The sequence below is a fragment of the Mchenga conophoros genome, linkage group LG17, assembly GCF_057382185.1.
Source record: "Mchenga conophoros isolate Kocher_MC1m ecotype Shallow Benthic linkage group LG17, M_conophoros_male_GT1.1, whole genome shotgun sequence".
Lineage (NCBI taxonomy): Eukaryota > Metazoa > Chordata > Actinopteri > Cichliformes > Cichlidae > Mchenga > Mchenga conophoros.
This window is the reverse complement of record NC_140542.1, coordinates 30,722,693-30,740,608: the sequence shown is the minus strand read 5'-3', so window position 1 is coordinate 30,740,608 and position 17,916 is coordinate 30,722,693. Positions and strand designations below refer to the sequence as shown.

At 41.5% G+C, this 17,916-nt stretch overlaps 1 protein-coding gene across 11 annotated transcripts in view; it reads left to right on the top strand.

Annotated features, from left to right (window-relative positions):
* wnk1b (WNK lysine deficient protein kinase 1b) overlaps nucleotides 1-17,680 on the top strand; it is a 97,115-nt gene extending 79,435 nt beyond the window's left edge. For 6 of the 11 annotated variants that reach the window (XM_085252855.1, XM_085252863.1, XM_085252864.1 and 3 more), the window contains 15 exons: nucleotides 80-399; nucleotides 481-539; nucleotides 944-1,000; nucleotides 3,472-3,586; nucleotides 3,668-3,741; nucleotides 3,892-4,179; nucleotides 4,297-4,547; nucleotides 4,765-4,840; nucleotides 4,930-5,047; nucleotides 5,584-5,781; nucleotides 6,183-6,275; nucleotides 9,380-9,421; nucleotides 11,018-11,190; nucleotides 11,577-11,633; nucleotides 12,202-17,680. In XM_085252855.1, the coding sequence (XP_085108981.1) occupies nucleotides 80-399; nucleotides 481-539; nucleotides 944-1,000; nucleotides 3,472-3,586; nucleotides 3,668-3,741; nucleotides 3,892-4,179; nucleotides 4,297-4,547; nucleotides 4,765-4,840; nucleotides 4,930-5,047; nucleotides 5,584-5,781; nucleotides 6,183-6,275; nucleotides 9,380-9,421; nucleotides 11,018-11,190; nucleotides 11,577-11,633; nucleotides 12,202-12,627 (2,347 nt within the window). In that variant the 3' untranslated portion in view covers nucleotides 12,628-17,680. The remainder of the gene's footprint in view (nucleotides 1-79; nucleotides 400-480; nucleotides 540-943; nucleotides 1,001-3,471; nucleotides 3,587-3,667; nucleotides 3,742-3,891; nucleotides 4,180-4,296; nucleotides 4,548-4,764; nucleotides 4,841-4,929; nucleotides 5,048-5,583; nucleotides 5,782-6,182; nucleotides 6,276-9,379; nucleotides 9,422-11,017; nucleotides 11,191-11,576; nucleotides 11,634-12,201) is intronic. The other 5 variants (XM_085252856.1, XM_085252858.1, XM_085252859.1 and 2 more) reach the window with 5 other exon arrangements.
* The last annotated feature ends 236 nt before the right edge of the window (nucleotides 17,681-17,916 follow it).

Below are 17,916 nucleotides of genomic sequence, written 5' to 3'. Positions count from 1 at the left end.
GAATTCTTACTTACTTATTAACTTATTTACCCATAAATACTGATTATTTCTGAGACTTGTTGTCACCGATCTCCTTCAGATGTGAGCACTCCTCTGAGTCGCAGTGCAAACCAGACGACATCCAAGCTCTGGAAATGAAGCTGCGCTCTCTCTTCATGGACCTCGGAGGCGGGGTGCCTTCCACCCAGGGAGACATCGTAGCTGCTGATCTGGCTGCTGTGGCAGGTACCTCGTCACCAGTAGGACCTTGCTCCACCTCCACCACGTCTGTCGCAGCATCTGGCTCCAGCCAGTCAGCCATTCCTCCTCAACCCCCTTCCAGCCTGGCGCTGGGATCACTGGGATCCCCTGCTCCAATCCAGGGCCCTGGGACGCCTGTCTTCACCCCTGCACAGTCTAGTAGGAATATTTAAATCTTTTTTATTTAGTGGTGGTAAATCTTCTCTTTTTATTTAATGTTGCTTTCTGCATTTTCTATAGTCATCCCTGTCTCATTAGGCCAGACCACTCCATCCAAAACGCCCTTATCCAGAGTACCGGTGAGTTGTATAATTCTAAACTTTTTCTAAAACTAAAGGTTTTTTGAGATGTAGTTCAATAATTTTTTGTAGTATGAAGTGTCGTGTGGTCAGACACCATGTGCATGTTAGCTAATTTTAACTACATATTTTTTTTTAATTGTTTGGAAGTCACAAATAATGTAGTTTTGGGAGATTTGCACAAGTTGCGATCAATGAAATACCAAAATCTTTTTTGAGCGCACCTAGTATGTCTTCCACAGTTTTTCTCCCCAATTTCCTTAAAACTCATCTGGCATGGAAATTCCTTGTAACATTCTTAACCATAAACACTATTCTTGTTATCTCCTCTACAAATCTCTTCTCTTGTCTTTCTCATTTCTCCCACTCCCATGCTTTCATCACTTCTCTTTCTCCGGGATTAGGCCAGTTCTCCTCCTTCAGAACTCCCGCCACCCTTCCCTGGACCTTGTGTAATACAGGTGTTCTTTTTTGGATCATTTTTTAAGACCGATGTGTCTGAAACAGTGCAACACTGTTTATAGACTGCTCAGTGTGTTTGTAATGTCTTTTTGCAATAGCTTCATCGGATTTAATTTGTGCTGTGCATAAGTTGTGCTTCTGCTTTTTTTCTGCCCTTTCTAAATTCTGCTAAAATGATTCATCTCTCTGAAACAGCAGCGTTATTACAGCCAATCTTGAAAAACTCTAAGATGAGACACTTAAAGGCCCAAAATAAAAAAGCTGCAGAGATGATACATCTGATACAAAGCCTACAAGGACAGTAAAACTTAAAAAAAGAAGAAATCTAATGAAATAATTACATTAAACAATTGAGTAATTTAACTTCAGTGTTACTTTAAAAAGAAGTCAAAAGCACATAAATGCAGTGTCAGGTGGGTTGGTTGACAAATGAGATAAGGCAGGAGTCTCTGTGGACTACGATGTTTGCAGATGATGATGAGATGATCTTTAGTGAAAGTAGGGAGCAGGTAGATGAGAGCCTGAAGAGGCGGAGGAATGTGCTGGAGAGAAAAAGAGTGAATATCAGTACAAACGAGACAGAAGACGTGTGTGAATGAGAGGGAAACAGGTGGGAAGGTGAAGTTGCAAGGAGTATGTGTTTAATACATGGGGTCAACCATCCAGAAGAATAAACAGTGCACAACAGAGGGAAATAAGAGAGTGCAGGCAGGGTGGAAAAGGTGGAAATGAATGTAGGGAGAGAGGACAGAGGACACGCAGAGAGTTGGTGTGACTAAAGTGGATGCCAGGCGATCCATAATGGAAGCTGCTGAAAGAAGAAGACGAAAAAGTCTCTGTGGACTTTTAAGATAAAGACTGGGAAGCACATGGAGCACTGGTCAAAGAGAATGACCAAACAGATTAAAACAGTTTGCCAGACAAATGCAGCAGTGAGCAGTTTGAGCACCAATGACTTCAGGACAGACAGATAGTGAACTGATTTCAGTTGCCAGACCGTGAATGCTTCAGTTTAAAAATAGACTTTCCTTTCAACCAGACAAGCACATTGAATAAATAGAGAGATGTGACATCTAAAACAATCTGATCTGCCCGGATACAACATCCCGTCCCTTATGTAAGTCTCCTGGATGAGACATGTCTCGTTTGATTAAGATAATCCTGCTGTCGTTGAAGTTCACTTGGGATTTGTTTTTAATTATTTATTTTGTAATTGTAGTTTAATTGCTCGAGAATGAATGGCTTTGCGCAGCTTCACATTGTTCATTGGCGAAGGAGAGAAATCTGATTTTTTTTTTTTTTTTTTTTTTTTTTTTTTTGGTGAGGAACGGTGTTAAAAATGACAAATTTTAGACTTTAACTGGTCCTAATTTGTATGCTTTGCCAAGTTTTGAGGATGGTTAAAGCATCCAGTTGGACCAGAGGTTAGTTTGCATTTTTAGTCAGATGGTATAACTGGAAGTATTTTAATTACAGTTTGCTTGGAAACGTTCATTTAGACTAGAGGATTTTTAAAATAAACTTCAATGATATTGCACCCTATAAAACAGTGTTATAAAATCCTTGACAAAGAGAATGGAGCATGGTGTATATTCAGGTGGGCTATGAGATCACACACAAGGGCGATCCAGCTCATTGCATACCAGACGATGGCTCAGCTGACTCAGCTACACATCAGTAACATCATTGGTAAGCAGTTTATATAGGCTGCACCATATAAACTGCTTCAGCCTTCCAAAGGTTGTAGTAAATCTGCAAACCGCTGCAAACCCTCTCCAGCAAACCTGCCCTTTTTAATGTTGTGTCTGACTTAATCAGTGTGCCGTATCTGTTGTCTGTTCCATATGGGAGGTTTTGCTGGTGCTCTCGTCATGTCCAACTTTCCATGTATGAGTGCAAAGAAGCAGCAAGGTCCCAGAGTTGAGCTTTGCTTGGAAATATGAATTGCTGCTGATAGAAACAACAGTCTCCTTTTACTATTAGAATACCAGCTTACCTATATAAAACAAATATTCCATCCCTGAAAACAAAATTACCATAAAAGCAGAAAATAAAGACTAAAAAACATAATTGCACTGAAAAAAAGTCCAAGATTGTGCATACATGAACGGTGATTACAAAGATGGCCTTGATTATGCAATTCTTAGTTTTCCAGGCAGCGAGCTGCAAAATAGAAGGAAGCCAAATGCGAACCAGATACTCAGCAAGAACCTGCCTGCAGGTCTAAGACTGCAGTCTAACTCACAGCGGAGCAGCACTAAACAATTAATCAGTTTAGCTGAGCTTGGAGTTTGGTGTTGCTTTAATCCATAAAATCTTAAAATCAACTGAAATGTTTGATTCAGTTGGCTGATCTGTGCTTATGTTGCTAATCAACAGCTATTAGTAAAACCTGCGTGGCCAAGCCTGCCTCTTTTTGCACGGTTTTTGTTCTTGCATGGTCTAACAGTTTATCTGCCCACCTCTTCAGTCTCAGCAGCCTCTGGAGGACTTGGATGCCCAGTTAAGGAGAGCGTTGAGTCCAGAGACTGTTTCTGTGGGCGGTCAGGCCTCCCACATTAGTGTGGCTTCAGTTGGACAACCAGGTATGTTCGATTATACCCAAATCCTAATGTTATATTTTTGTATCTGTGTGATTTCTAAAGTATCCATCATATGTTCCTCAGTTCCTTTTCCAGTGGAGGAAGAAACTTTGTCCTCTCCTGTTCATCCCCCTCAAACTCAATTAGGACGATTTAAGGTAAAAGATCTTCAACACGAGACACCGCACATGAATACCGTCTGCATGTAAGGCTAGCATAATGAATATACGCTGGATCCCAATTGATAAGTAGGATCCAAGTGTTTCTTTGTCTCATAGCCTTCTTCCACGTTTCTCTTCGATGCTTAGGTCTCACGGGCTATCGAAGAGCCCGCTGTCCAGCGACCGGCCTGCACCGAGTCTTCCTCCACCACCTCCTCCACTTCATCTTCTTCATCATCCTCTACTCTCTCGAGCCCAGAGAACACATTGCACAAAAACTCCTCGTTGCCTCTGAAAGCGGAAGGAGCAGGAAAAACAGGAGACGTGGTGGACGGGCCCCCTCACAAGACTCCCGTTGGATCCCACCACCCCTCCCCTCTAACATCCCCTTGCCCCTCCCCCAAACCGCCCACCACCACCATAGGACGCTTTCAGGTAATCGTTCACTTTATTTTCTCTGCCGCCTCCTTTCCTTTTCGTCTTTTGTCCTTTTTCCCAGTTTTAATTCTCTCCCCTCCTCTTGTTGTTTTGTTCATATTTTCAATTTTTTAGGTTTCTCCTAAACCCGAGGCCCGCGTTGGTAGATTCTCAGTCAGTCGTGCTGAGGAGGAGAGTCCTCCACCTGCTGCCAAAGCTGCTAATGGACCCAGCGATCCTGGCCAAGTTTTGACCCCAGATTCTACCCATAAAGCCTCTCTGCCGAGTCTAAACAACTCCTTCAATAACTCCTACATCAGCAGTGACAATGACTCGGAATTTGAGGATGAGGACTTCAAACGGGAAGTCACTCGCCTCAGAGAGAAGTGAGTTATCCCTTTCTCATTTTCTTAAAGTGGAAAATAGATTCACACGTCCATTCTTTGTTTTATTGTCCACCTTTGCTTCTTTAGTAAGGTTAATGGCTTTGAAAAACTTGATTTTTCTCTCCTTCTCGTGCGCTTTTCTTCTCCTCCTTTTCCTTCCAAGAATGATTCCGTTCTTGTTACTTCTATATATCTTATTTTACTTTTCACCCACCAGGCACATGCGTGAGATTCAGGAACTTCAATCCCGCCAGAAGGAGGAAATAGACCGTCTGTTCACCAGGCTGGGAAAGGTAACCAGCGAGTAAAAAACAAAAAAACTGCAATTAGGGCAGCATCACAAAAAAACGGAATGTGAGAATTCTTCCTTTTGGCGTTGTAGGTTCCTCCACCTTCAGCGATCCCTCCTGTTTTGACCTTGACTGGCAGGAGGAGACGGCCCACCAAAAGCAAGTCATCGAAATCGTCCAGAACCAGCAGCAAGAGTCCATTACAGCCAGGTAGGCTTTGGTGAAAAGATGAACACATGTAAAGGCTCAGTTCATTCAAAAAACGATTTCCTTCCCACACACATGTGAAAATAGTTAGTTTCTATTAACAAAATAGACAAACTTGAAAATACTGACACTACCAGAGCATGAAAAGGTGTTCTTCTAATTTGGTTGAACTGACCCTGAACGACCTTAATCTTGAACCCTAAGCCCACTACAGCCAGGACGGTTCAAAAACCTTTCGCTAACATTGCATCCTCTCTGTGTTTATGCATCCATGTGCACATGTATGTATGTGTGTTTATCTGCTTGTGTACACCTGCACGTGGGATCAGGCTCGGAGCTTGAACATTTCTGACTGCTTTCTCCGTCTGTTTTTCTCTGTGTGGTTGTGTGTGGGGGCGTGTCTCTGTAAATGTCTGGGTAAATGGGTCTCTTTAACTATCCATTACCTTTGTGTTTGTGTGTTTGTGCGTGTCTCTCTGCTTTCTGCGATTGGTCCTGGCCTGCTCCTTCCTCTTGCCCATGCCTTCTGCTATCTTCAGGCAGCACTCTATCCGCCCAGAGCGTCCCGACTATGTACCCCGGCCAGCTGGCTCTGCTAGCCCCAGGAGGATTAGCCGATTCGAACAGCAGCACTCTGCTCCAGCCCCTCAAACCCTCTCCCTCCAGTGACAACCTGTGTTCAGCCTACACCAGCGAGGCGGCGCTCTCTGTGCCCAGCCTGTGTGCTCCCACCCCAGGTATGCATCCGCTGAGAGTCCCGGGCCTCGTTGCATCTCCGCAGCATTAAAAGTTCACACAAACAGCTTATTGGATGCTTCGCATGCAGATTAAGACAAATGCATGCTGTTGGTTTGTCTTCACTCACTCACAACAAGATCTCCCATCTCTTTCTGTTGTTCTTTGTTGAGAGAAAAAAAACTGTGAGGGCTAACTCAGTGTCCTTTCTGTGTATTCTTCAACTGTGTCTCTTTTCATCTTTTCCTTCTCTTCCTTCTTCTTATCGTGTCTTTTCTCAATTTTCTCTCTTCGGTTTTATCGCTCTCCTTTCTTCTCATTTCTCCTCCCCTTCACCTCTCTCTTCTCCGTACTTTCCTCATCTCCTCTCTCTTCCCCTTCTTTCCCTCCTCCCTCTCTTCAGGCTGTGTAAAGTTCAGCTGGGGTTCGGAGCGTTTGGCCTTCAAGCCTGGCGGCAGGAGGACGCGCTTTCTGAGTACGCCCTGCTTGGCTCTTTGTGTGTAACGCTCTATTTCTTTGCTCTTCTCTTTTATCTTTACTTACTTTTGTTTAATTTTTTCCCCCCATATATCCGTCGAGTCACAGTCATCCTCTCCTGTGGGTTTTCTTCTTTGGTGGAGGAAGACCCGCTCCTTCTGATATCATCAGTGCTCTGCAGAAATCTGTTAAATTTACAAAAAAAAAAACACGCAAAGTCAGTTGAGTAGACATGAACATCAAACTTTGTGGTTTCAGAAGTTGAAACCTGAGTATTTTAGTTAAACAGACAAGCAGAAACAACGTTTTTACCTTAAAAAAGGTTGTAGGTGCATAAAAAAAGTAAACAATATAAGATCTTACTGCAGGACGCAAAATGTTCAGACAGTGATAGTTCTTCACACCCAGATCTTGCGGCAGTCATCTTTACATACTATTTCTTCATTTGTAATCTTGTTTCTTTCTTTGTCTTCCTTGCCAAAAATGTTATTTTTTTAACTTCCTTGCGCCCTTTTGGCTATAGTAAATAAGAATCGTTTTACTATAATAAGGTCAAAATGACTGAAAATGACAGAAAGTTTCTCACTGTCTGAAGATGCAGTGTGAAGGCCCTGAAATGATCAAAAGAGACACTGAGTTAGTGACACTGAGGCTTTTTTCATTTTTAAACAAGCCCATGTCTCTAATCAAAAATCCGGTACTGTGGCTCTGGGTCATAAAAATCTAAAAATCCAATGAATCAGAAATTGACAGCATTAGCAGGGAACTAAGTTTCATTAGACGGCTCCTGGTCAAAGCCCTTATCAGTCCTGCTTGATTGATGACAATATGTTGCAGATTAATACCGCAGAAATCAATTTTAGAGCTACTTCTAGCTTCTACTGCCGCTGCTCCGTCGCAAATACAGCAGAAGAGCCGATTGACCAAACATATCTATGCTGTTGCGATAAAGTTTGCTGCATGATAGCAGTTGGTTAGTTTTTCCGAGAATTTAGGAGGAAAAACTTAAGGATGACGGCTTCATTTGAATTGACCCTTTAAAGTCAACTGTATCATATTTGATACATGTTTACAAGTTTTTGAGTCTTCTAGATCATCAGTGTGATGATGTAGAAATAAACTGCACGATTAACTTTGAAGGATGATGTAGCAAATATGATACAAATTAAAACTCATCATTTATACATCGTTTAATTCCCTCACAAAGTTCACTAAACACTTCATTTTCACAAAGCTTGAATTTTCTGGCGATTATTTTGTGATTCGGGCTTTAAAGGGCTTTAAAGGGAAAGCTAGTGAATACAGCAGCTAAACATGGATTTTACAAGCAGCTGGAGAATCCTGTACATTTATACTTAGACCTGTAACTAACGTTCTTTGTGACGTTATTCAAGCTCAAATAAGCTTCTATCCTAACAATAATCATTACAAACATTCTCCCTCTGATCGATTTCATCTTCGGTTGTCTGCTGGTATTAATTTCAAATCCTGACTGCTTCCATTTCTAACCCTTATTTCCAAATAGCGAAGGACGGACATGTTGATTATTTTAGCTTTTCTTTCATGCGTTTTGAATTTTTTTAAATAAGCAGTTTGTTTTTACATCAATTAAGCACACTTCAAAGCTTGATTTCTATTTTACTCTTAATAAAGTGTTTCTATTAAACCTTAATCTGTAATGCTCAAATGTTTTGTGCTTAAGGGACGTTTCTGAATGCTTCTGAACCCTCTGCAGCTCAAACCCTGTCTCTCCCTTCCTTCTTTCCTTTCCTCACTCGGTGTCCTCACCGCCCGCTCAGCCGTCCCCATGTCGCTGCATCAGCAGGAGTGGAGAGAGGCATACCTGGGTCTTAGTGGACTCGAGTTATTCTTGTTCCTTAACATAGTTTTAAAAAGTCTAGAATTGGATTCAAATTCTTGCTTATAATCAGGGTGTGATTTTATGCATCCCTCTCATTTTTATCGCTGCACTTTGAAACAGTCTACAGCACAAACTTCAGTCTAATGGGGAGCTGATTTCACTTTCAGTGCTTGCAGTCTTTTTAAGTAGAAATTTCACTGCATGGGGCGGGCTTTTCATTGAGCCAAAAAGCACCGCATGTTCGTTCATCTCGTTGAACTGCAGCTATGCATGGGGCCGCTGTCTGAGACATCCTGCAGACGTTACTCACATGCGGTGGTGCAGCTGCTATGATAGGCTGACAGAAAGTAGTAGGTGCACTCCTGTGTAAAAAGAGCCGCTCTAAGTCAGTCATTAAAGCAGGCTGTTGTCTAAGTTTGAGACGTAGGATTGTACTGCAGCAGAATATTTATTCAGCCTAACAATTCTTTAGACTGACAGTAATTTTTTAGCTTATTTCATATTAAATAGTGACGTTGATGCACAGATAGATTTGAGTCTTGCTTGTATCATTAGGATTGATTGGATTGTGACTGAAAGCACAAACGTGATGCTGAGAATTTTGCACATTAATTTAAAACCAGAATCCTTTTTTGCACAAATCCCACCCTGTTTATAGAAAGTCTGAAAATCAAAGTCGATTACAATATTTGACCCAGGTGTGGTAAGGCCCTGTGAGCTGCAGAGAGTATCAGAATCACATGTGAAACCAGGTTTTGGTTTGCCCATAAGCATCTTAAAGCCACAGTACACATTTATGGCACATGTGGCTGTGTGCAAAGGCAAATCTGAAATTTGATATTGTTATTAAATTGAAAGTAAAGCAATGTCAATAGCTTTGGTTAAATAATATGTTCACCTCTGGGCTAAAAGTAACTGTCGACTGAGGTCTGCATATCTGCAGAAAATTGTCTGTGTATCTTACCATTGTCAGAAAATGCTTTACTCATTTGTGTGGTTGTACATTAAATAATAATAATAATAATCAGGGGCAAAGTCTCCTCCACTATTTGCTTTGTGTTTCTGGGGACATGTTACATTGTGTGACAGGTTTTTAAGATGTTCCTGGGCAGCTCAACACCAAAGTCTTGTTTGTTTCAAGGTCACATTATTATGCTTATACCTGTCACAATGTGCATTGTGTTTGGTTGTTGTGTGTTGTGGGCGGGGCTTAACTCTGACTCTCTCCCGATCCCTCCAATTGTTGTCTTCCGGCCGCACAGGGAAGATGGTGAAAAAAGTCTGCCCCTGCAACCAGCTCTGTAGTAACTATCTCTCTTTTTGGTCTTTCCTCCCTCCCTCCATCCATACCAACTCCTCCATCCTTGCACTTGCTCTCCCACGCTTCCTCCCGCCTTCTGACGCCCTGTCGGTTACAGCTCCGACCCTCTGCCAGATTTGAGATCCGTTAACTTCAGTTATTTCAGCTAAGACGAGCTTTGCAGTTTCGATGATGGCGTTTCAGGGAAAGTCCAGTTTGAGGGCTGAAATAACTGAAGTGTGTAGCCTTAACAGATCTAAACTGACAGCGCATGCACCTGCAAGCTCTCCCTCTCTCTCACACACGCATATAATGTGCCAAACACTAACACATACAAGCTGCCCCTCCCGTTCCTCTCAGCCTTCACCATGGCTTTTGGCTTGGACTACATAGACCAGAATCCCATGCTGCTGCAGTCGTTCATGACTCAGCGTCTCCTCATTCTTATTTTCCTCCATTTTGTTTAGCATGACATGACAGTTTATTTCTATTTATTGATTTATTTATTTTTGTCAGACCAACTGTATAATCCTTGACAATCCTTGCATATTCTGCCTGTTCTCATTTAATATCTGATATGAACAAATCATGTCAATATTTAACGCCCATGCTCATTCTGCTGGCATGGCTTTGGGATGATCTTGTATGCAAAGGAAGTGCATCAGCTTCGTGTGATTATAAGGGTAATGTGCAGTTATGGGGATGTTTAAAACATAAGAAAACATGATCTATCTGCAGTATGTGTATATGCTTTTCATATCTTTATGGTTTTCCTCGTAGCATTTATAAATGAATCTTTATCTTCTCTTCCACAGACCTAAATTATTTATAAAAATTGCATATTTACAAAAGATAAACCTGTATTCTCAAAGACTTGTCTGCAGTATAAGGGATCCAGAATTAAGGGACTTGAAACTGTTGTTTGAAGCAGCAGAGTGTGCAGCGTCTTGTAGCAAAGAGCTTATTTCACTAGCCAGTGTTTGGTGGTTTCCTATTGGACTGATAGACCAGCCCTGTCATTACCCATCATTGAGCACGGTATGGGGAACACACAGATGCCAAAAAGCCAGCCTGCAGTGTGTGCTTTTTTTTTGGAGTTTAGTCTGCATTAAGTTTGGTAGTGGGTGGGAAAAAAAACACATAATACTTCCTGATACAGAGCTTGAGCACCATCTAGTGTCTGGGAAATGTATTCAGAGTTAAGAGGTGCACTGCAGGGGCATTTTGAATGCTCTACAGGCTGTCCAGTGTGATCTGATTCCTTGTTATAAATAAGATATATATACTATAAAGGGTTTAGCATTTATCCTAACTGCCAAAGTGCCCTTCCTCTGCTATCATAAGTTGTCTCTTATTCCTGTTTATCATCATGATCTCCATCATTAAAACTAAACAATGCAGTTCTGTGACCATGTCGACATGCTCAGCTGCCCTAAACCTCCTGACCTGACCAACCTCTGTCTGCCCTTTGTGGTTAAGACAGAGCCGCCTGCCGCCAATCACAATCATCCAGATAACATTAGCTTTGCCTCACCTTTTAAACATTATCTCACACTATTTGCTCTTTTCCCTCCTCCCTTGTGTCTATCTTGACTCTCAGGGACGAATAGCACCAATGCAGTGAGCGGTTCAGGTGGTTTGGGTCAAAGCCAGGGGGGTTCTCAGTGTCTGGCCCCCAACATGCCAGCCCCACACCAGAGGAAAGGAACCTTCACCGATGACCTTCATAAACTGGTGGACAACTGGGCCAGAGATGCCATGAACCTCTCACAGGTTTAGTGCTGTTTTTGAATGTATATTTTAAAACATAGCAAGAGTTTTCATATCAAAGAAAAATATATTTTATCAGTGACTCAGCAGGTCCCATAGTTAGTTCACTAGATATGAAGACAGAGAGGAAAGAGCTTAAACTCTGAAACCTCCTTTTTAGAAATGCAAATGTGTTTGATCTGTTGAAGAAACCTGATCCAAGGCCTTTTGGATGTATACAAAAAGTGTTAGCCATAACTTTGTGCCTTGCAGTGTTAATCTTAAGAGAAAGGTCATGAACATGACAAATATTTTTTCTGTTATCAGTGGACATGGAAGCAGTTTTTTGTGATTAATTATATATTACATCATTATGTTTGTACAGTAAATTAAACATTGAACTGTTTCAGGGTAAGAGGAGTGCCAAACAGCTGCAGCAGGCTCCGGTGCAGGGACACAGCTATGAGGTTAATATTAAAAAACACCACATCGCATCATTTCTGCACTAAACTCTTAGAAAAAACACAAAAAGCTGTTTGATCCCTGCCTGCTTTACTACATCCAGATTTCTGGATGATGTGCTATTGTATTCCCTTAACAACTGATCTTTTGGTGTTTAATTAAAATGCATTATTTTGCATCATGTGCCATTTAAAACACAGTAAAATTTATACGTTATTATATTACAATGTGATATTGATTTTTCAAATTGATACTTTTTACTTTTCAGACATGCAAATTCCCAAAAAAATGTTTTGGTTATTTAATTATTAAATTCCACCTGACATGAAGCAAATCTGCTGTGTTGGTGGTGCAGAGAATAACACAGTTTGTTTAGCTAAGATAAATGTCGCATGGCTGTATTTTTGGGTTGTTTTTTTTTAACTTACATTTTAAGCAGGCTTGGTTAATAATAACTCTTTAATTTTAACTCCTTGAAAGACATCTTTACCTAGCACAGGGAACTAGAATCAAATTATTTAAGAGAAAAATGCTTAATTTTGAATTTTGAGTGACGTTTCTCCTCCCCTGCAGGTTATCCAGTCAGCCAGTCTGGGCAGGAAGTACTCCGCTCCCAGCCAGCTGTGTCCCAGCAGCATAGGTGGTTCAGCCCACATCCCAACAAACTCCAGCACCGCTACCTCTCTGGCTGCCCGAAAGGGCTCTTTATGCCACCCTCCTGCCTCCTCCACTCCACCCCAACCCCAGCTTCCCCAGTTCATCCACTACACCCCAACTGCTGCCTATAGTGCACAATGGTCTGGTCCGGCTCACAGCCTGTCCACCCCACACCAAGCACCAACACAGCCTCTGCTGGTCAGTACCTCCCAACCCCTGGGCCCCTACCCCACGCCACAGGGCCAGATTCCAGGCCAGGGGCCACTCCAAGCTTTCCATGTGACCAATACCCTGCAGAAATCAGTCAGTAACCCGGGAGGACCCAACTTGAGGACCACGTAGGGCTCAGAGTCGGGGCCGGTTTAAATCACGGCCTGAGAGGACTGGTGTGAAGTGGAGTGTTCATCGCTGGATTGACTAGAAAGTGTGATTGATTTTATTTCTTTTGTTGGGAGAGGGGGGTTGAGACGGGGGTAGGCATGCGTGTGCATGAGAAGCCACTTCAGGCTGCACTTCAGAGAAAAGCAGTGCAGCCTTTCTGCTGTGGGCTTGTAGCAAAAGAAAAAGACTCAGAGTACAATGATAAAAGGCCAAAGAGGTTCTGACAGGGTGTGTGGGCTTGCTGTCAATAACTGTCTGCATGTTTGCTCTAATGGCTGGTTTACACTTGTTGGATTTCACGCTCTGACATGAGTTAACATATCTTTACATAATATGGGTTAGTGAGCCGTGCTTACTAGACAGACGACATTACATCAGGCTCAGGAGGAGGAAGAATGTGGTAGCCAGCTTTTACAAAATCCAACTTGAGCCTTTGTGTCCGTGGAGTACCTTCTCATCAATTCCTGCTGGTACTGATTTTAAGGCCTCTGCTATCCATGTTTATCAGTCTCTGCTAGAAATCCCAACAAAAAAACTTGCAAATATGCATTTCTTCCATTGGGGGTGAGCATTGCTAGTCCTCACATTAACCGATATTGTTGCTTAGCGTTAGGAATCAAAATCGTCAGTGTTTCTGACAGCAGTTAGCATCCTTAAATCAAAGGATTACAGGAGGAGATGCAAATGGCAGCAGATAGAAGGGTGAGGTGAGAGCAGAAGACGAGTCCGCATAACTCTAATCGAATGTTTCAGGAAGTCGTTTGGAAGTTGGAGAGCCTTCCTAACCTTTAAAAGCACAAAGCGAGTCAAGATTAAATCAAATACATATCGAGACTAGATGTAGCCCAGCATCTCCGCCGTCTTCTTCTCCCCCTCCCCACCGCTCAGTGTGGCAAAGTATTCAAGCAGGTAGAGAGAGATGGAAGTGGGAAAGCCCTCCATCAGCTTCCTGTTTCAGCTCACTTCATGTCGATGGGGTCCCAAACGGGCAGAACAGATGCTTCACGACTTCTTTCGTCCCTCTCTCTTCACCTCCCTGTTGCAATTTGAAGCAATAACAGCAGAAACCTTTTAGAAGAGGACAAAAAAAGCCCGAACACAAGAGAACTCAGTGTGTAAAAGTGACCTTGTTATCAAGATAATATCCATGTATAGTTCGTGTCTGTTTTTTCGAATGTCTGCTATGATGATTCCATTTTTTTTGTGTGTGTCGTCGGGTTGGTTCCCTTGTTGCCCCCTGCCCCACCCACCTACCGCCACCCCAGCTAGCAATCTGACGCATACACATTCACACACCCACGCAACTCTTATGACATTCATATAAATACACAAAGCCGCATACAGTCATTCACAGACTCATGTAAATACACTCACGCATAGTTGGAGGTGTAGCAGCTGTCAGACTCATGGGCCGTGCCTCAGTTCTTAGTGTCATAATTAGGTCGTTTTCAATATCTGGGTTGAAATGCAATGTACATTATTGTCATAATTATTGTTGTTAATGATTGTTCTATTTAAAAAGAAACAAAAAACAAAACCGTGTTCTGTCAATGGACCTGTTATATGTGCACATCGCTGTATGATGTGGAGACACTGTGATTATTGTTGTTTGTTATTAGCAAATGTTGTTGGACAACATTAGTTTTAGGGTGAATTTAAAAACAAAAAAAAGCATATTTAGAATAGTTTTTCGGGGTCCTTTCGCTTTCAATTCACAGCTTTCCACAAACGAATTTTTGGAGATCGGTAACCCCTCTCTCTCTTTCTCTTTTTTTCCAATAAGCGTCCTTCTGTCAGTTTACTGAGGACACACTTCCAAACCAATGCCTTACCAACAACTAATCAATCCGTTTTTTCAGGTCATCTCTATAAACTGGGTGAATTGAAAGCCGAAACTGACCTGAGTATAAAGACAAACCGGCGTGAACGCCAGGATAGTCGATATTTAGATAATAAAGTAAAGCTAGCTATTTTTTTTCTTAATACAGTACTTGTCTATCAGACACTTTAAATAGCCCTCCTCTTCCCTTTCTCCCCTGGTTTTGTTAGATGAATGTGAATGTATAAAAACCAATGGTGTCCATTTTTAATGTACTTGAAAAAAAAAAAACCCTGTCTTTTATTTTTGCTTGTCTTCGCTCCCCCTGACCCCTCTAGAGCCTCTAGTGATGGCTGGAGGTATTAAACTAGTGCCTTGCTTCCTTCCTGTTGCTTCTCCATTGGAGGTTAAAGTGAGCACATTGGACAGAATTTGTGGAGGATATAAGGTTGTTGCTGTGAAGTTTAGCGGATGAGGCCTGCAGTGTATATGTGCGCGCACGTTTAGGCCGGCTTGTGATGATTCCTCCTGAGTGTATTTTTTGCAAAATGGGGAAATTTGGAGTGAAATGCTCTGCTGCCGTTTGAACGAAGGTTGAGATTGACGTCCAGAGACGGAGAAAGGCAACCGTTTGTTATCAGTGTTGTTTCTATTGCTGTATATATATATTTTTTTTCTTCAGTTTTAAGGAGGGAGTTTATTGAAGATTGTATTCGAAGCTTGGACCACTCTGTACTTTGACCCGAGTGCAGCATACTTGCGGGGAGAGCATGCCGTGGTACAGTGACATAGTGTTCTTTTTAACGTGAGATCAGCTGATATTAAAGACTCGTTTTAGCTTTCTGTCAGGATTTGAAACTCTGAGACCATCAGAGCTAACCAGGAATGTGATATAGGCCATGATGTCGCGCTCTACTGTCAGAATAATTTGGGTTTACTGAAATATTGTGAGAAGCGCAGGCTAATGGCCCTGTTTAGGTATGTCTGAAATCTGTTTATACTTGGCGTTAAAATGTATCTGGAGGGATCAGATCACATGTGGATGTGGCACTAAATATAAAAAGGACCACCAAGGCACACTGTGATAGGCTGAGGTAGTCTGCAGTGCATCAGGCCACTTCTTTTGAAGTGTAAATATCGTTGTGCCCTGATGCATCCCCCTCAAGGACTTCAGAGGAAAGCATGTCACTAGTGCAAGATGTACAGTATAGGTCCTTTTTCCTATTGTTCTGCCTCCTTTGCAAGTCACAAATGAATTATCTGTGTTTGTTTGCTAGCCTTTAACTATCTAGCAAAAGTCACATATACAGGAAGTAGCCAAGCAGTCAGCTGGACACTTTCAGACACGGTAAACAACAGCTGTAATCTTGTGATCCGGTCATGCATTAGATGCATTAGTCAAACCGAGTCTAAAGAAGGTTCGGTATATCTAAATAAGCAGCAACCTAACACTTGAAAATGCAACTTTAAAAAAATGTAGCCAAAAAAGTGTTTGGTGCATATAGATACTCTGTGACATCATCTTTTTCTGATACATTTTAAACTAGTTGGAAGTAACTAGCTGGAAGAAAGAAAGGAATAAAGAAAAACAAGGCAGTACTTTGTCAGGACCCATAAAAATTCTGCAAAAATATTAACGAGGCAGCACAGTTGTCAGCTGTCTTTACAGAAATTGAAAAACCAACAAATAAAAGTCAGCTTTAACGAGTTTTTGAGTGAAGGTATGACAGAGATGATGGCAGTCATGATGATTGATGGATTTAAGGGAGTACGTGCAAGGCCTCTGGCACCCTCTACTGTTTTTTTGTTTTGTTTTTTTAACCTGTAACACAAATTAAACATTTGGTACAAACTTCAAAGCTTTGCATCTTTCCATTGCTTTTTTCCAGATTGTGTGTAAGTTACTTTGTAAAGTTTGTGCAAAAGAGCATAGATCTTTTTTCGTTATATTCCTCGAGAAAAATAACGCGACATTTTTTACTACTTGGCAAGTTTGGTTGAAGCTGTGAATAGTCATTGAGCCACTTTGCTTCTGAGTTCTCAATATAAGCATTCTGTCAGACCTTTAATGATGCCACAAACTCAGTGCCATTTGATTTTTTGTTTTTGTCAGTGGAGGAAAAAAAGTGGCGTAGTTACCTGCTTTAATTCACTGGAGCTGTTTAATTTGCCAGGTATCATCCTGGATCTGCACTTTGCAGCTGCAGATTTGAGGTTTGGTCATATTTTACTGTCTCTCTGTTACGCAATGATTACAATAAAAGGAATACCTGCTGCGCTGCAATGCCCTTGCATGCAGTATTAAAACTGTCACTTTAATAATATCAATATCAAACTGAGATTACAGTAGGTTTTGACGGCTATGCCCCTGCTGGAAGTGGGTGCAGTTATTGTGAAGTTTTGGAGTTGTCGTGGAGGAATTTTACTGTGAAAGGCTCGAAAGTTTTCCAGCACAGGCACTCTTATTGTGAAGTTTCCTCGAGTTAAAGTGGAAAAGTAGGATTGTGTGTTTCAGGAGAGGCGTGCACGGTGTAGCAATAGTTTGAACTCGCTTGCATTAGAATCAGTTTCCTGTTGATGTGTTTTCCAGTTTTCGCCTCTTCAGGACTCGCTTACCCTTTACGCTTTTCACTGTAGAAGTGCCCACATGTAAAAAACAAACAAAAGAGAGAGAAAAACAACAATAAAAGAGATTCTGCCTTTCAGCGCACACACACACACACAAAGCCACAGTCACAGATACATGCAACTCCTCGCTGTTTTATGTAGCTTGCTCCTGTGAAATGATGTGTTGAAAACAGCAACAGTTTCTGTGAGCGTTGCTGAAAATATGTCGATTTTGTTTCTTGTCTCTCTCCACTCTCACATTTTGTTTTTTTGAATTCTCACTGTGCCGTTTTACTGTCTCTACCAGCTCCTAATTTAATTCATTGCTTTCCTTTTTCTGTATCGTGGTTGACGTTGTTCAAACATGGTCGGATTTTAAGTAAACAAATATGAAAGAATGAAAGAGAATAACAAAAAATAAATAAATACATGTAAGGAGTCATCGACAGCCTTTAATGGTATGTTTTGCACTAAGTATAGAGTGTTCAAGCTTCTTATTAAAAACAAAACTTTGCGCTTTGCGCTACAATACAATAAATTTGTTACTTTATTTGTAAAAACTTAATAAATAAAAGTTGTTTAAATGAATCTGAGTGGGGGTTTTGTGTATTATTTGGGTTGTTATGGCTTAAATAGTTTTTCTCTGCCGACTCAAACCTTTTAAGTCTGGATGAATCACTCCATTATAATTATACATTCAATAAGAATGTATTCTTAACCTTCCGCTGAGAGCATTTCTGGTGATGCTGCTACCTCTCATGTCCTGTCTCAGGTCTTTGCTGGACTTTTTTCCTATTTCTTAAGACATGACTTTCAGATACTTT